This window comes from Hemitrygon akajei, chromosome 18 (assembly GCF_048418815.1).
Source record: "Hemitrygon akajei chromosome 18, sHemAka1.3, whole genome shotgun sequence".
Classification (NCBI taxonomy): domain Eukaryota; kingdom Metazoa; phylum Chordata; class Chondrichthyes; order Myliobatiformes; family Dasyatidae; genus Hemitrygon; species Hemitrygon akajei.
This window is the reverse complement of record NC_133141.1, coordinates 59,079,383-59,096,033: the sequence shown is the minus strand read 5'-3', so window position 1 is coordinate 59,096,033 and position 16,651 is coordinate 59,079,383. Positions and strand designations below refer to the sequence as shown.

Below are 16,651 nucleotides of genomic sequence, written 5' to 3'. Positions count from 1 at the left end.
TAATCACAAACCACTATTTTTAAGTGGAAGTATTAATTTTTCTTTTGAACCTATAATTTTATAAGAGGACTTGAAAGGAAAGCAAAAGATTTACTGTGTTATGAAGCTTCCCGCCATCACAAAGCAGCAGAGACGTTGAAGCCATTGCACCTCAAGAGAAATATTGTTAAGAGAAATTGAGATCACCATAAACTTGAGTTCAGAGATAAGTTTTCATTTACAATAGGAAATTGCCCTGTTACTTTCATGCAGAACTCATTTTAGAACTTAGTTTTCACCAGTTAATGTGCATTATTGTAAGCCTGTTCAACAGCAACAATTTAACTAATTCACAAAACAACTGATAAGGGAAAATAAAATCATTAACAAAACACTCCGGATATTCCGCAGGTCAGGCAATTTTGACAGAATTTTGCGACTGACGGAGACTGGAAAGTGCAACGGTATCATTTTAAATAAAACACTGAAAATCTTCAATTGGGGCTTCAGGGCACACCAGTTAGCATGAACAGAAAGACTGTGAACCTACATATTCGAATCAGGTCAACTTGGTTTTCCACAACTTATAGTCATGCTATCCTCCTTTACAAAGAAATTCCATTGACAATTAAAACTTTGCAAATTTGTAACTATGAACCCCACATAGACCATAATTCTGCATTTCCAATCTACAAATCACAGTTGCAAATTTAAGAGAATTTAACTTCCTTTTCACAAAACTCATCTTGGAATTAAAGACAAGTGTATAAACAATTTTAATAACACTAGTGTGCTTTTACCAGCCAAGTAACACTCAAAACTACTGGTGTTTTTATAGCTATCAGTTGCCAGCTTTGAGAGCATGCCTGAGTTACCTAGAAACACCAGATTATCAACTCTATTCACTTATCACTTTACATTAATACAAAGTTCAAAATAGAGAAAAAGAACCAAATTTGTGTTAGATTTTGTAATTGAAGAAACTTGTTTTCCCCTCTATTTTTGAAAAAGTTTTAACTTTTCGTAACTTCATGTACTTTTTAATTAAATGGTAAAACTGACCAGAACACTAATTCAGAGCCACAATTTACCATAATACAAATTTTACAGAGACCTATAGTACTGAAATGGCTATTAGATTGATTTGATAATTGCAACCCAATATTTTAAATAGATAAGTAATGGTTCAATCCAGCCTCAAACACCAAAAGATAAGCATTTTAAGCAGCTCATGTTCAGGTTATGTTCTGTGTGAAAGTGAAAGTTTGTTCACTTTTGGCTGATGCTCATTCTATTATACTCAATGCTAAACAGGGCATTGATGCTTTCACTGACCTAATTTTTAAATAAATGACCATAATTCCTAGCATATAACTTTTTTTCCCTAAATGTTTATAAAATTTTAAATGCTAGTTCCTTTATTTGATTAGGTTCAAATATTTTTGTCTAGCTGCCAATGATTTAATCAATTACAGAGTGGCACAAGTTTCTGTTACCACCACACTGAAGCAAATAGATACAAAATACTTGTAGATAATAAGATTAATTTTAATATTATCATTAATATTTTCTTACCAGTGGCACATTGAGCTTGATGAACAGTTCACTCTTTATCTATTGAACAAAGATCTACCTTTTAAAAAAAGAGGTGGCTAATTTCTAAAACTTTACAATATTCAACAAATTTCACATTTACTGAAACGTTCCTTCTGCTTACGACTTACTAAATTTGTAAGTAAATATGCACAATATTAAATTGGCATTTAAACAACTACTCGTAGCATATCACAGCTCATTCAATAATACGACCAGAAGCACAAGGCCTGAGGTTAAGCGGTGCAAGGCTGCAGACGTATTCTCAATGCACCAAGTTATTCACAGATAATAAGTTGGTACATACCATCTGAACCTCCATCATCTTCCACATCAAACAAATCAATCGTTGACGTGCAATTTTAAATGCCACCACATAAGTAAACAGGAAACAATATTTATAAACACAAGGACAGAACATTTCAACAATTTAAATCGAACGAATTAGATCATCAGACGAAGTGGTACATTTCCACAACCATGTTTATCATGACTTGAAGTGACAAATGACAAGGACAATTTGTCAGTGTCGAGTGTGAAGACTTTGTGAAAGACGACCCACTTAATATGTCAAACAAGGTATATATCTTAATAGGCAGTAATGCAATTCCCTGGACTAAGACTCGCGTAGAAACATCTCAATCAATGTAAACTGACGTTGTAATAGGGTTATAAGCACCCAGCAGCATTCCTTCAACCTGCTTCCTGCAGCTTTCAGAATTTACACGCACATAATCTAGCTCTCAAAATTCCCTGCCCAAAAATGCAGACGTGCAAACAAGAAAATGTGCTTATTTTACAAACTGGGTGAAATTAAAAACTGCAAAAAACACAATAGAGTATGAGGCGGGAAAGTAATGATGAATGACAGTAAAAAACTACTACTCGACTACACTTCGCAAACCAAGTTTGGGATAAGCCCGTGAGACTTTTTTCATCAGAAATATTTCGCCAAACCCTGGCAAATCTACCTTCGCGCGAGGAGGCAGGATTTATGGCTGTTCCTTGCGTTAATGAGGTGACAGCTGCAAGTGTAGCGAGATATTTTGATGGGCAAATATCACGACGGGTGCCAGATCGGGGTAGAGTGGAGGTGTGAATGGTAGGCGGAGTGCATGTTGCCCCCGCGACCGCTGTTCAAACCCAACAATCAGTGTTTGAGCTCCGCGAAAGTGTTCGGGGAACGAGGTCGGTCGATCGCTCACTCGGTCACTCGCTACTCACCTGCTGGAAGCAACGGCCACATACTTCCTCAGCCCATTCACGTAACCTGTTTCTATCAATAATGTCTTTTGTTTAATAATTGATTAAACTGAAGTAATTACAGTTTTTTTCTCCGTCTCCAAACTTAAAAGGGGGGGGGGAGAAAGAGGGAGAAGGCGGTGTTTAACACTTTCCTTCCAGAACGATCCCTCCTCCTCACTCTTCCCCCCCCCCCCCCTCCTATTTTCCTGGTCCTCCTGACTGGCTGAGGCCCGGCCGACGTGGCCAGTCCCAAGGCACCCACCACACTCTAGTCTCGCTATGTGTCGGTGCCGATGGAGGGGGCGCTGCCAAATACTAAACTATCCATTAGGAAGCTGCGGTCACTGCTATGCCACGCGTGCGCACTGCCTCTCCGCGCGCACCTTGCCTAATATTGCCTAAGCACGCATGCGCGACCCTAAAGACGTTATTGCAGCTGGTCACCTTGTTTCACATGGGATTTTCTTTTTAAAACAATGTTTCCTCTCCCACTTAAGTATGAACCACTCGACACCATAAGTTACATCACGGCCGTGTTTTTTGACGGCGCCATGCACATGCGCCGTCTGCCGCAGACTTGGTCAAGTTTCACTCACTCGCTGTAAGTGCAGGCGATATCCCAGATCTTAGTATCTTATGCAATAAAAATAAAAATATATCCCATTGGCAGTGAAATTCTCAATATCACAACTCTCCAAAGAAAGTAATTTAATTGTTATTATTACCAACTCAAATTGTTCGCCTTAACATTTTCTCTGAATACCTTTCGGGGACAGCCACAATGCGACAGGTTCTGCTCATGCGCCGTAAGAGCTTATATTCAAACTTATACTCAACCCAAAGTCCCGTGAACTTCAAAGTTCACGGAAATATACACGTAAAAACTTTATTTATAGAAACTACTTCCAATGATGCTTAGTTCAAAGCATATTATAATTTAAAGCTCGTTTCTTAGCACTGCGATTAACAAAGATAAATTTACAATAAATATGCGCAGTGGATGATGCTTCGCAATCACAGAGGATCGATTTTATCATTTCGTAATTTAATATGTTTATTGTGCAAACAGCTACTTTTCCCACAGTTATTTGGCAACTGTTTCAACCATATTCAAATTGAACTTCATGGTTTACCTAGTTAGCTCTTTCCACTTTGCAGCTTTCCTTTGAAATCATGCGTTTCCTGGTTTGAAGTTCTACCTTACATTTTAAACACATGTAAATTACAATGTTACTATATAACATATGAACCATGTTGTAACAAATGAAATTGAAATATTGATGTGGCTTTAATCGTATTTTTATTTTTAACTATCTGGCCATCATGAAGTTTCAGAACCATTCACGCGCGCTTGTTACAAGGTGAAACATGCAGAGAAACATCGTGCTTTGCGCCTATACATGCTTGATTTTAAAATTTGGGGGTTCAAAACAAGAATGACATTTTAAAATGCTAGAGAAAATGGCAGAAAGTGTGCTTTTAAACAAGCAGAGGAAGTTTCAAGATTTGCAGTAACCCTAATATGCAAACTTGAAAAATTAGTTATGTTCAACTTGCTAATAATTTCTGGATATCGTTTATTGCAGGCGTAACCTAGTAATCTAGTTATTAAGTTGAAGTTCACTGTTGAGTGATTGTGTTTAGGGAATTTTGCTTTCATCCGAAAATAATCTTTGAAATAATGCAGAATTGAATGTTGAATTGAGATATCACAGCTGAAAAGGCGAGACGATCTTCGTTTAAACTTGTCGTTTAACAGTAAAAACCAAATGTGATAGGGTTCGTGGATTGCATATTATGTTATTTACCATATCCGTGTTAGCCTCGTAATCATGCTTTTCCTAACTTTACGACTCAATTGTAGCTATACGACCGAGATGAGAGGTTGTGAAAAGGGTTCCTACGAGTTCTGTGGCCTCAGATATTTTAAAGTGAGCCATTGTCCAAACCTTTGGAGATAAAAAATATCATGTTAACGACGGCATTTACTTCTCGTTGAACACGTTTCTTCGAGGGAATTGCATCAATCTACAGGAATATACATTAAAATTATTACTGCAAACTAATTGTAATGCAATTTGCAGACTTTAAAATGTTCCCTGGCAGCTCCACGACCTGGAAAAGAGGGTACTGCACTCTTTCTTGGCATTTCCAAATACCATTTTTTCCACTTTGAATGGATTCTATGGAGTCACAAAGGATGCTTTAATATTTCAAGGAAGCTTTAACGAATCCTTGAATCTTTTCCTACGTGTAATCTCTATCTGCAATAAAGTTTAGAACAGAGGTTCTGTCTCTGGAGTTTGGAATTTGAGGAGTACAAGGCTGACAGTCGGGGAGGAAGTGTCATGGTCCAATCTGTGAAATCTGCGTTTCGGTTCACGGTCCGGTCCATGGACTCCGGACTCCGGGTCTTCTGGCTGTCCGTTGTTTCAGTTGGGCTTAATCACAGGCACCTGATTCTCATATTGCGGCTGGAATATAAGTGGCCCTGGGTTCAACTGTGGTTGCTGGTTTGTCTTGTTGGTATCCTGTCCTTGCTTCTGTGGAGTAAGTTAGGCAGTTCTTGCCATTACCCTATGGTGGGATCTGTCCCTTCCTCTGTTGGGTAAGTCAGGCTGTCTTTGCTGTCACCCTGAGGAGGGACTGTTCCCTTCCTTCCCTCCCTCTGAAGCCTGGCCTGTAGCCCTGCTGGCAACCTTGCCTGTGTTCTTGCCTGTATTGCCATCAAGTTCAGCTGCTGGAGTGAGACTGGAGCCTTGCCACACCAACAGAAGGAACTATCTATTGTTGAGCTTGAAACTGTCTCTTTGTGTCCCTGTGTTTAGTGTCTGTGTATGAGTCCTGGTTCTATGTCCTGTGTCCTGTTCCCAAGGAGGGGTCTTGGCTCTGTGTTCTGTGTTCCTGTGCTCAAGTCCAAGGCTAAGTCATAGCCTAGGCCCTGGGTCCTGGTCTTGTCCAGGGCTATTGTCCGTGTCCAGTTATGCCTCTCCCTGCTTCTGCTTTGCTCCCCCTCGACCTAGGCTCTGCGTTCCTGCTCTCCCTTGATCAAGACCAAGTCTGAGCTTCATGTCCTCGTCCAGTCCTTGCCTGGATCCAGAGCCTGAGTCAAGACCCAGGTTCCGGGTCCCTGTCCAGTCTCTGGCTTGAGTCCTTGTCCAGGTTCCTAGTTCCTTGTCCAGGTCCCACTTTCCTACTCTAGTCCTAGCCCCACTTTCCTACTCTAGTCCTAGCCCATGCCCTGTCTCCTAGGGCCTGTGTCTTGTCCAGTGTCATTTCTTCCCCACCACCCTTGCTTTCTTGATACACCTAGTCCTCTCCCTATACTTCAGTATCTGTGTCTTGCATTTGGATCCATTCCCAATGCTCACCTTATGACAGGAAGAGGTGTTCTGACTGTTCTGCACTGACTGTGGTTTCCCAATAAGGATCTGCAAGGTACTTCCTGGTTCTTAAACCCGCTACAAAGGAGAACAGTTTTCCTCTTGCTACCCTGTCTAAACCAACTTGATTTTGCTCAACTCTGTCAAGTCTCCTCTTGGCATTCCCTTCAAGGAGAACAACTACAGCTTACACACACAAAATGCTGGAGGAACTCAGCAGGCCAGGCAGCATCAATGGAAAAGAGTATGGTTGATGTTTCAGGCTGAGACCCTTCATCAGGACCGAAATCAGGACCTGCTGAGTTGTTCTGGTATTTTGTGTGTATTTCCAGCATCTGCAGGATTTTCTCTTGTTTGTGATTGGACAACTACAGCTTCAGATTGTCAGTAACCCAGGAACCATTCTAGAAAATACTTATTGCACCATCTTTTGAACCATCATTTTTTATGTTAGACAACCAGTATTGGATCCATGTGTGCCATAATCAGTGATTTTTTTTTTGTTCAATTTAACAGTGATTAAAATATTGAAAGAGGATGATTGGGTAGATACAAAGAAAATCTTTTCACTTTGAGACTGTATGGAATTGGATAATTACTAACAAATCCATTGGAGAATTCAGAAGTTTTTGTGTAATTTAGAGAGAAGTATAAATGTGGATGATGGTACCACAAGGTGAAGTTGAGACTAATATAGATTCAATTAAAGAGAAGCAAGATGAGCACATGAGGGAGGAAGAAACCATGGGATATATTGATATGCCCAGAACATGAGAAGGTTTGTATAGACTACAAGTGCTGGTACCCACTTCAAGATTCAAATTACATTTATTATCAAAGAATGTATAAATTATACAACCTTGAGATTTGTTTGTTTACAGGTAGCCACAAAGCAAGAAACCCAAAAAAACCATTTAAAGAAAAAAAAGACCAACATCCAATGCACAAGAGAAAAAAAAACACAATCATGCAAACAATTGAAGCCAACAACATTCTGAACTGCCAATGCCTGTGTTTTACTTGCTGAGTACTTAGTCTGCTTCACCTTTATTGATCCTGGTGCTAATGGTTTATGTAGAAACCAGATATTCCTTAAAACCAAAACATTCAATTAAATTCCAAGATTGAGTCAGTTGGTAGTGCTATAGTAATTAATCAGGATTTTTAGTTACAGGTAGAAAGGACTTTTGTCCTGCAGTGGGTTGTAGATTCATTTTGAACTTCTTTGGCTGTCCATTGATTTTCAATGATGACCGAGGCCTGGGCAAGGTTGTATGGAAGACCTGTAGTTGCCCATGCCGCAAGTCTCTCCTCTCTATGCCACCGATGTTATCCAAGGGAAGGGCATTAGGACCCATACAGCTTGGCACCGGTGTCGTCGCAGAGCAATGTTTGGTTAAGTGCCTTGCTCAAGGAAACAACACACTGCCTCAGCTAAGGCTCGAACTAGCAACCTTCAGATCACTAGACCGACGCCTTAACCACTTGGCCATGCCAAGAATATTTAAATGAATTTTAATGCAGTACTTTAAATGGGGAAATAGGTTATTCAAATAATAAGTTGTAGATCAGTTCAGTGTTTTATTTGTTCAAGGATGTGAGGTTGCTGAAATAATATGAATTAGAACTGTAAGGATGGTGATAGTGTGGAATGAGCTGCAAGCACAAGTGGTTGATGTGGGGTCAGTTTCAATATTTAAGAAAAATGTGGATAGGTAGATGGATGAGAGGGGTATGGAGGGCTATAGTCTGGGTGCAGGGCTATGGGACGAGGCAGATTAATGGTTCAGCATAAATTAGCTAAACCTTTTTTCTGTGCTGTAGTGTACTATGATTCTATGACTTCTAGCCATGACCCTTTTCAGAAATGTTAATCAGAAAAAGATTTTGCTAAGCTACTGGAGACAATGGGCTAAGTGTCCAAGACCTTGATCAAAAAGATGCATTTTGAGTTTCTTAAATAAAGAGAGAGAGTAAGAGGGATCTAACAATTTAGGATAATAATTGAAAAGCTTAAGATTTTTAAGATGTGGGCACAGCAACCCTTAGAATACTGTGGAAAGTATGAGATGTTCAAGAACTGGATATAAAGGTATGTAGTAGCATTCTTGGATGTCCACAGGCCATCCTGAACTGCTACAATGCTTTTGGTCATGTCATTCCTATAAAGGTGCTACTTAATTACTTAGAATTAATTCTAAGATACAGACTCAACAGTAGTAAAGCAAAGATAATATATGTCCCACAACCAATCCTATTTCTATGATGTGACTTATTGGTGAAGGTTGCCAGGAAAGCAGTTGCTATTGAAGTAATCCTGGTGCGTTTCTGCAGTGCATCCTGTTGATAATGCAACCACAGTTTGTTGGAAATGGTTGGTATTGCCTTTTGAGCATGAATCATACATTCAGGTGGCAAATACTTGTAAAAAAAATTCATTACAGGAACAGACTGCATTGTTGGCTATGAAACATTGAGAAAAAATATTGCTGTCTGTATATGAACTTAATTTTGACAAAGGCCATACTTGCTTTCATCCTGAAGTCTAACATCTTTATAAAGAAAATCCTTCGACTCACTTTTCAGATAAGTTCACTTCTAGTGTAAACTGATTCTTGAGCATTTTTTCAGCATTTATTGCTCATTGCAGATTTCTCCTGAAACGATAACAGGGGATAGAATTTTGCAAATGATGATGTTCTCATGTGCCTGCTGCTCTTGCTGTCCTTGGTAGCAGAAGTGGATTTGGGAGATATTATTGATGAGTCTCAATGAGTTGCTTTAGTGCACCTTGTAGATGTTACATACTGTTGCTATTTGTGCCAGTGCTGGAAGAAATGAAGTGCTGGAAGGTTGGTGGATGGGGTACCATTCAAGTGGCTGCATCTTCCTGGATAATGCTGTGCATTTTGAATATTTTTGGAGTAGCATCCATTGGGCTTTACAGTGTTTTAATTACTCAAGGCCAGTCATGTTGCATCAGTTCCGCTACTCAGAATTACTGCCCATTACATTCATACATGCCTTCTGTTCAAATGCAGAAGGCTTTTCTTGATGGCCTGAAAAATCATGGTCCAAGTAGAGGCAGCACCTCTGGTAGCATAGTGAGGAGGACTTCACCCTGGCTATATGCCCCTAAAAAGCAATGATAACACAAAATTCCTGTCTCCAGCTGTGTAGCTTCTGAAAGCTACTAGTGATTTTTAAAACGTTTTAAAAGTTTCTGACATACAGGGAACTTTAAAAACTATTAAAATTCCATAAAATAAAAGCATGTAATTTAAATATAACATAATAATTATTTCACTTCAGATCAATTTTTGGTTTAAAAACTTCACTTTTCTTTGCCTCCTTATCTTTGCCCCAGATCCCTATTGAAATCAATAATGTTAGATCATGCATCTTGTCTAGCCTGACAAAGGATTCATTTGGTATTCCCCAACACTTTGCTGGGAAATCTCAGCAAGACTAGGCTCCAACTGCTAGACTGCAGAGTGAATCACCAAGTTTGATAATTTCCAGCAGTGTATCACAGAACTGTCAGCATTTGCTAGTAAGATCAGCCTGATCAAATTTTGTGCAAGAAAAATTAAAGCTTTGAATACATTTGCAGTGAAGAATTTTGATATTTTAATTGGAAAAATATTGTCACTATTACATGGATTATTATCCATCAGTGATCATAACACGTGTTAAACCCCAAAGCAGTATGTAGTCTGGAAATATGTGTAGTACAAGCAAATATAGGAGTTGGCAACAAAATCTCATATCTATGTTTTGAGTCATAATTCACTTTTAAGCCTAACTATTTGATATCCATTCAACTCCACCTCATTATACTACATACAGCATGAGGTATTTCTTCCCAAATCAGTCATTGTAGATATTTGAAGTTATTTAACATTATAAAGTACACAACTGTCACCATAGCAACTTTTTCTCTTAGATTGCCCTTAAGCATTCTGCAATATCAATACTACAGACGAAAAATAAATTAAAGCTAATTTTAAAAACTAACCTAATCTTCAAAACAAGCTTATACAAACTCCACCTGAACAAATTCAAACTTAGCATTCATTGGTACAGTACAATAACCTCTGTGTAAACCAAGTTAATCAAACAGCAACTGTTAATATCAACCATTGGTATTGTAATGTGTGTGCTTGATAGTGGGACAAAATACAAAACAGATTCTGGACTAGTCTGGAATCGATGAGGAATGCTTAACAGCTGTGGTATCTTGCAACATAGGAGACAGCAGAGCTTTGTTTCCAGATGAGCTCAATGCCTTCCATGCTCGCTTTGACCACTAGAACAGGGAGGAACCATCGAGCACCCCCATGTCTCCCAAGGAACCTTTGGTCTCAGCATCTGAAGATGATGTGCGGGCTGCCTTCAAGAGAGTGAATCCAAGGAAAGCATCTGGTCCAGACAGAGTCCCTGGTCAAGTACTGGAGACCTGTGCTGACTAACTGGCTGGTGTATTCACAGATATCTTTAATATCTTTCTCCGGCAGTGTGTAGTACCCACCTGATTCAAGTAGGCTTCAATCGTACCAGTGCCCAAGAAGAGTGTGGTAACCTGTCTAAAATGACTATCACCCAGTGGCACTTACATCCACAGTGATGAAGTGTTTTGAGAAGCTGGTGTTGAACCATATCAGCTCCTGTCTGAATGGTGACTTGGATCATTCCAATTTGCCTACTGAAGCAACAGTTCCACAGCAAATGCTATCTTGTTGGCTCTTCACTCAACCCTGGAACATCTGGACAGCAAAGATGCATATATCAGGATGCTCTTTATCAGTTACAGATCAGCATTCAATACCATCATCCCTTCAAAACTAATCAATACGCTCCAAAACCTTGGCCTCGATAATCTCCTTGTGCAATCTGATCCTCACTTGTAGACCACAGTCAGTTTGAATTGGCAAAAATATCTCCCCCACAATCTCCATCAGCACAGCAGCACCACAGGGATGTGTACTTGGCCCCCTGTTCTACTTGCTTTACACCTATGAATGTGTGGCTACAGCTCCAACATCATATCCAAGTTTGCTGATGACACCACTGTTGTGGGCTGTATCAAAGGGGTGATGAATCTGCATACAGGAGGGAGATTGAAAACTTGACTGAGTGGTGTAACAACAACAACCTCTCACTCAATGTCAATAAGATCAAGGAACTGATTATAGACTTCAGGAGAGGGAAACCAGAGGTCCATGAGCCAGTCCTCATTGAAGGATCAGAGGTGGAGAGGGTCAGTAATTTTAAATTCCTGGGTGTCATTATCTCTGTGTGGCACATGGCCAACTGGTTAAGGCATTGGATTAGCAATCTGATGGTCGTGAGTTTGAGCCCCAGCTGAGGCAACGTGTTGTGTCCTTGAGCAAGGCACATAACCACACATTTCTCCAGTCCACTCAATTGAAAATGGGTACCGACAAAATGCTGGGGATTAACCTCACGATAGACTGGCGTCCTATCCGGGGAAGGGGGTGGGAGTCTTGTACTCTCCGTTGCTTCATGCCACGGAAACCGGCATAAGCACTGGCCTGATGAGGGACAGAGTTTAACTAACTATCTCTGAGGACCTGTCCTGGACGCATCATATAAATATTCTTGCAAAGAAAGCAGAACAGCGCTTCTACTTCCTCAGGAGTCTGTGAAGATTCAGCATGTCATCATAAACTTTGGCAATTTTCTCTTGATGTGTGGTGTTAAGTGTGCCTACTGGCTGCATTATGGCCAGCTATGAGAACACCAATGCCTTTGAGTGGACATCCTACAAAAGGTAATGGGTATGATCCGGTACATTACGGGTAAAACCTTCCCAACCATTGAGCATATCCACATGAAACATTGCAATATGGTTTACTGCAGAAATGAATGGAAAATTAAGGGAAAAATTAAACATTAGTTCAGCTGTTTCAGTCATTTCACAAAATGAGTTTGAACAACATTTCAAAGATACCAAACTGAAGCCTGCAGATATCCAGCTAAGAACTTATACTGGAGAAAAGATAACTCCTGTGGGAATGACATTCATAACAGCAAAATACATCAACCAACAGGCCACATTGGGATTGTATGTGGTAAAAACAGGAGGACCAGCATTATGGGGCCATAATCGGCTGAGGCAATTACAACTTGATTGGAGATCCATCCACTATTTGCATGCTACATCCTCTACCATAGAGACAACTGAAAGCAAATTTTAAAAAGGCACTGGATGACGTCACAGCAATGTTCAAAGGTGGCATTGAAAAACTCAAACATATCAAGGGTAAAATAGTGTTAAATGAAAATGCTACACCAAAGTTTTACAAAGCCCATCCAGTTCCTTATACCATATATGTCAAAGTAGCCAGTGAGCTGGATCACAAGGAGTCTAATGGAATTCTTTCCAAGGTTGAATGGAGCCCATGGACAATGCCAGTGGTCCCAGCAGCCAAGACTGATGGTTCTGTCAGGGGCTGTGGTGATATTAAGGTCACCATCAATCCAGTACTGAAAGTAGATTAATGCTCTCTACCCAAGATAGGGGAATTTTTTGAAAACCTTTCTGGAGGAAAACACTTAAGTAAAGTGGGCTCAGCTGCACCTACCTACAGATGGAGATGGAAGCAGAGTCCAAAGTGTTTCTCACCTTAAAAACTCAGAAAGGGCTTTATTGCTATAATAGACTTATTTTTGGAGTAGCATCTTCACCTGCACTCTGGCAGAAAGCTATGGACCAGGTGGTGCAAGGCTGCCCAGGCACTCAGTGTTACCTGAATGACATCATTGTCACTGGCAAGCATGCCAAGGAACATCTTCAAAATCTCAAGACAGTGTTAAAATGTTTAGAAGATTATGGGCTCAGAGCATGATGCTACAAGTGTGAATTCTTTAAACCAAGTATCACTTACTGTGGTAACACCATTGACACCCAAGAATTACACAAGTGTGCTGAGAAAATACAAGCAGTGGTGGATGCCCCAAGGCCAAAGGACATGTCACAGTTGCAGTCGTTTTTGAGGATTTGACAATTTCTGTAACAGGTTCTTGACATATCTGGGTATTGTGTTCCATCCCTTGCAATCATAACTACAGAAATGGCAATAGACAAAGCAGTGTGAGGTGGCTTTCTGAAAGACAAAGGAAATGGTGATGACAGACACTGTACTGACACATTATGATTCACATCACCCAGTGAAGCTTGCCTGTGACACCTTCCCTTATGGTATAGGTGCAGTCATGTTACTTGTTATGAGTGCTGGAAGTGAGCACTCCATTTCCTTTGCATCATGTTCCCTCACCAGTGCAGAAAAAAATTGCACATGGATTGACAGAAATACCTTGAGTCCGGTTTGGGGTGTAAAACATTTCAACCAGTACTTGTATGGGAGAGAGTTTACCCTTGTTACAGATCATCAACCACTGGTGTCCATTTTTAATCCACAGAAGGTGCTTCACTCACAGCAGCAGCACGAATACAGAGATGGGCTCAGTTTCTTGGAGTACACAATTACAAGTTTGAACTTAAGAGGACAACTAATCATAGAAATGTTGATGGATTGTCCCATTTATCCTTGGAAAAAGAAATACCTGAAAAATTTACACAAGAGAACACTCTTGACGCATTCTCCCTAATGAAAATCAAAAGTCTCCCTATTACAACAGAGATAATTCAAAGAAAAAGACTCCACACTGCTCAAGTCTACATGGCCACCCAAAATGGCTGGAACGTGTACCAGAAATTCCAGTTCCGACATTTTTACCAGCATCAAGATAAACTTGCCCTCGATAGGGATTGCCTTATGTGGGGATTGATGTTGTTGTACCATGGAAGCTGAGAGATAAGGTGTTGGAGGAGCTACATACTGGACATCTAGGTGTGGTTAAAAGAAAAGCATTGGCTCGAAGCTTTGTCTGGTGGCCTGGGGTAGATCAGCAGATCGAGCAGTTTGCAACTCACTGTTTGGGATGCCAATACATCCAGAAGAAAGGTGTCCAGAGCTGTCAGAACCACTTCCTTCTGAGGAGGCCACAGAAACTGAGATCGTTTCAGAGCCACAAGTTTCACCCCATTCCACCCCTGGCAGGAAAGGCATTATCCCACAAGAGTAAGAAATTCTCCACAGCAATTAAGTCTTTCGGTCTGAATGGGATACCCCTGGTCAAAATTTCTGTTACTGTGAATAGGTAAGTGAGTAAAAGATGACCTGATTTCCAAAAGGCATAAAGTTAAAGATGACACATTTCTTTAATATTTCAAGCAAGATTACTTTTTTATTTCCATCTTTTACAGTTTCAAAATAACAAAAAAGGAAAAGGGCCCGAAGCAAAAGTTTGGGCACCCTGCATGGTCAGTATTTAGTAACACCCCCTTTGGCAAATATCACAGCTTGTAAATGCTTTCTGTAGCCAGCTAAGAGTCTTTCAATTCTTGTTTGGGGGATTTTTGCCCATTCTTCCTTGCAAAAGGCTTCTAGTTCTATGAGATTCTTGGGCTGCCTTGCATGCACTGCTCTTTTGAGGTCTATCCACATGTTGTAGCCCGGGGAAAAGTACGCACTCAGGACAACAATTACTTTTTTGGGTTTTAATTCCTTTATCTATTTTGGATGTTTAAGTGCCAGAAGAGGATCTTAAAACAAAACAAACAACTTTACAATGAGGCCCCTCCGTTACAATCTCCATTTAACCTTTGATCCACACACTTGTGTCTCGACCAATTGCGTATGCAGAATAAAAATCGCACAAAACTAATACGGTACTAATATGGTAGTGGCAATTCTTTCCTCACCATGCCTGGCATCCCTGGGAGGAACTCAAGAACTTCAAGAACTACTCACTACAGTGGCAGCAGAAAGTAATCGCAGAGGTCTCTCAGTCAACACCAAGAAGACAGAAAGCATGGTCATCTCCAGAAAGACAAACATCCCACAATGTGTGATCAAGATCGGAAATACAAACATCAAACAAGTCAACAAATTCAGATATCTTGGCAGGCAAGTAACAAGTGATGGCAGGTGCGACACAGATATCAAATACAGAATAGCAATGGAGAAAGAAGCTTTCCAGAAAATGAAGACCATATTAACAGACAGAAAGATGAGCATGTACACTAAAAACAGAATACTGCAGTGCTACATTTATTCTATCCTGACTTATGGAATTGAATGCTGGACCATTTCCCCAGCAATGGAACAGAGACTAGAAGCAGCTGAATTATGGTCCTACAGGAGAATGTTAAAAATATCATGGACCACACACACATCAAATGAAGACATTCTCAGAAGAGCCCAAACAGATCACTCATACCAACAATAAGAGAAAGACAACTCAAATTCCTAGGACGCACCATGCGGAAAGATGAACTAGAGAAACTCATACTCTCTGGAAAGATTGAGGGGAGCAAGCCTAGAGGAAGACCTCAGCTTATGTACATCAAAAGCCTAGCCAGGTGGCTACACATCAAGGAAATGGAAGTCAACCAATGAACAAGGGATAGATCTGTATGGAAAACCATGGTCACCAATATTTGCATTGGATATGGTAGACAGACGCTTAGAAGAGCCCATGGCTGCTGATCGTTGGGACAGGTTTGAGGAGTCAGGGTATTTGTAAAGCTTTGAAATTTGCATCACCTGGCCTTTCCTAACAATTAGCCCTAACAAGCTAATTAAGGTCTGAGACCTTGGTAAAAGTTATCTGAGAGCTCAAATCTCTTGGGGTGCCCAAACTTTTGCATGGTGCTCCTTTCCTTTTTTTCAATCTAAAATTGTACAAAACAAAAATAATACACTAATCTTGCTTAAGATGTTGAAAAGAATATATATACATATATATAGAGTTATTAACTTCAAACTTTCTGCATAATCAAAGAGTTGACCTGCATGTGCATGTAACGAGAGTTGTATAACTCACCTCCTTCTACCTTAGGCCACAAACTTATCAATCACCCTTCTGTGGACACTTTCTGGAGGTCCAAGATCCGTATGCTCCACGACCACTGGAAATGTAGGAGGGGACTATGTTGAAAAATAAATGTGCTAGGTTTTCTAAAATTGACTCCTTCTACCTTGGGGGGGGTGTGTGTGTGTGTGTGTGTGTGTGTGTGTGTGTGTGTGTGTGTGTGTGTGTGTGTGTGTGTGTGTGTGTGTGTGTGTGTGTGTGTGTGTGTGTGTTCACCTTTTGTGGGTGGTGTGTATGTGTATTTCTCCCTCAATCTCAGGTCCTCCACCAGAGACCTGGAAGCTTAAGGATTCGGTGCAGTATTTTTGCTGTTCCTAGTAATGTGCTCTTCTAGACTGAGATCTCAGACGTTGTTCCAGGGATTTGTTGGAGCCGCTCTCCCAGTCCAGGTGTCACAGCTCCAAGTGCACCTATCACCACCAGGATTACTCTGCATTTAACCTTCTACATCTTTTCTATCTGCTCTTTCAAGCCCTTATATTTCTCCA

The 16,651-nt window shown here is 40.4% G+C and overlaps 1 protein-coding gene across 1 annotated transcript in view; it reads right to left on the bottom strand.

Moving 5' to 3' along the window:
• LOC140741479 (zinc finger protein 652-like) overlaps positions 1 to 3,108 on the bottom strand; it is a 157,109-nt gene extending 154,001 nt beyond the window's left edge. The window contains 1 exon segment of the mRNA XM_073071720.1: positions 2,797 to 3,108. Within this exon segment, the coding sequence (XP_072927821.1) occupies positions 2,797 to 2,818 (22 nt within the window). The 5' untranslated portion in view covers positions 2,819 to 3,108.
• Positions 3,109 to 16,651: the final 13,543 nt, after the last annotated feature.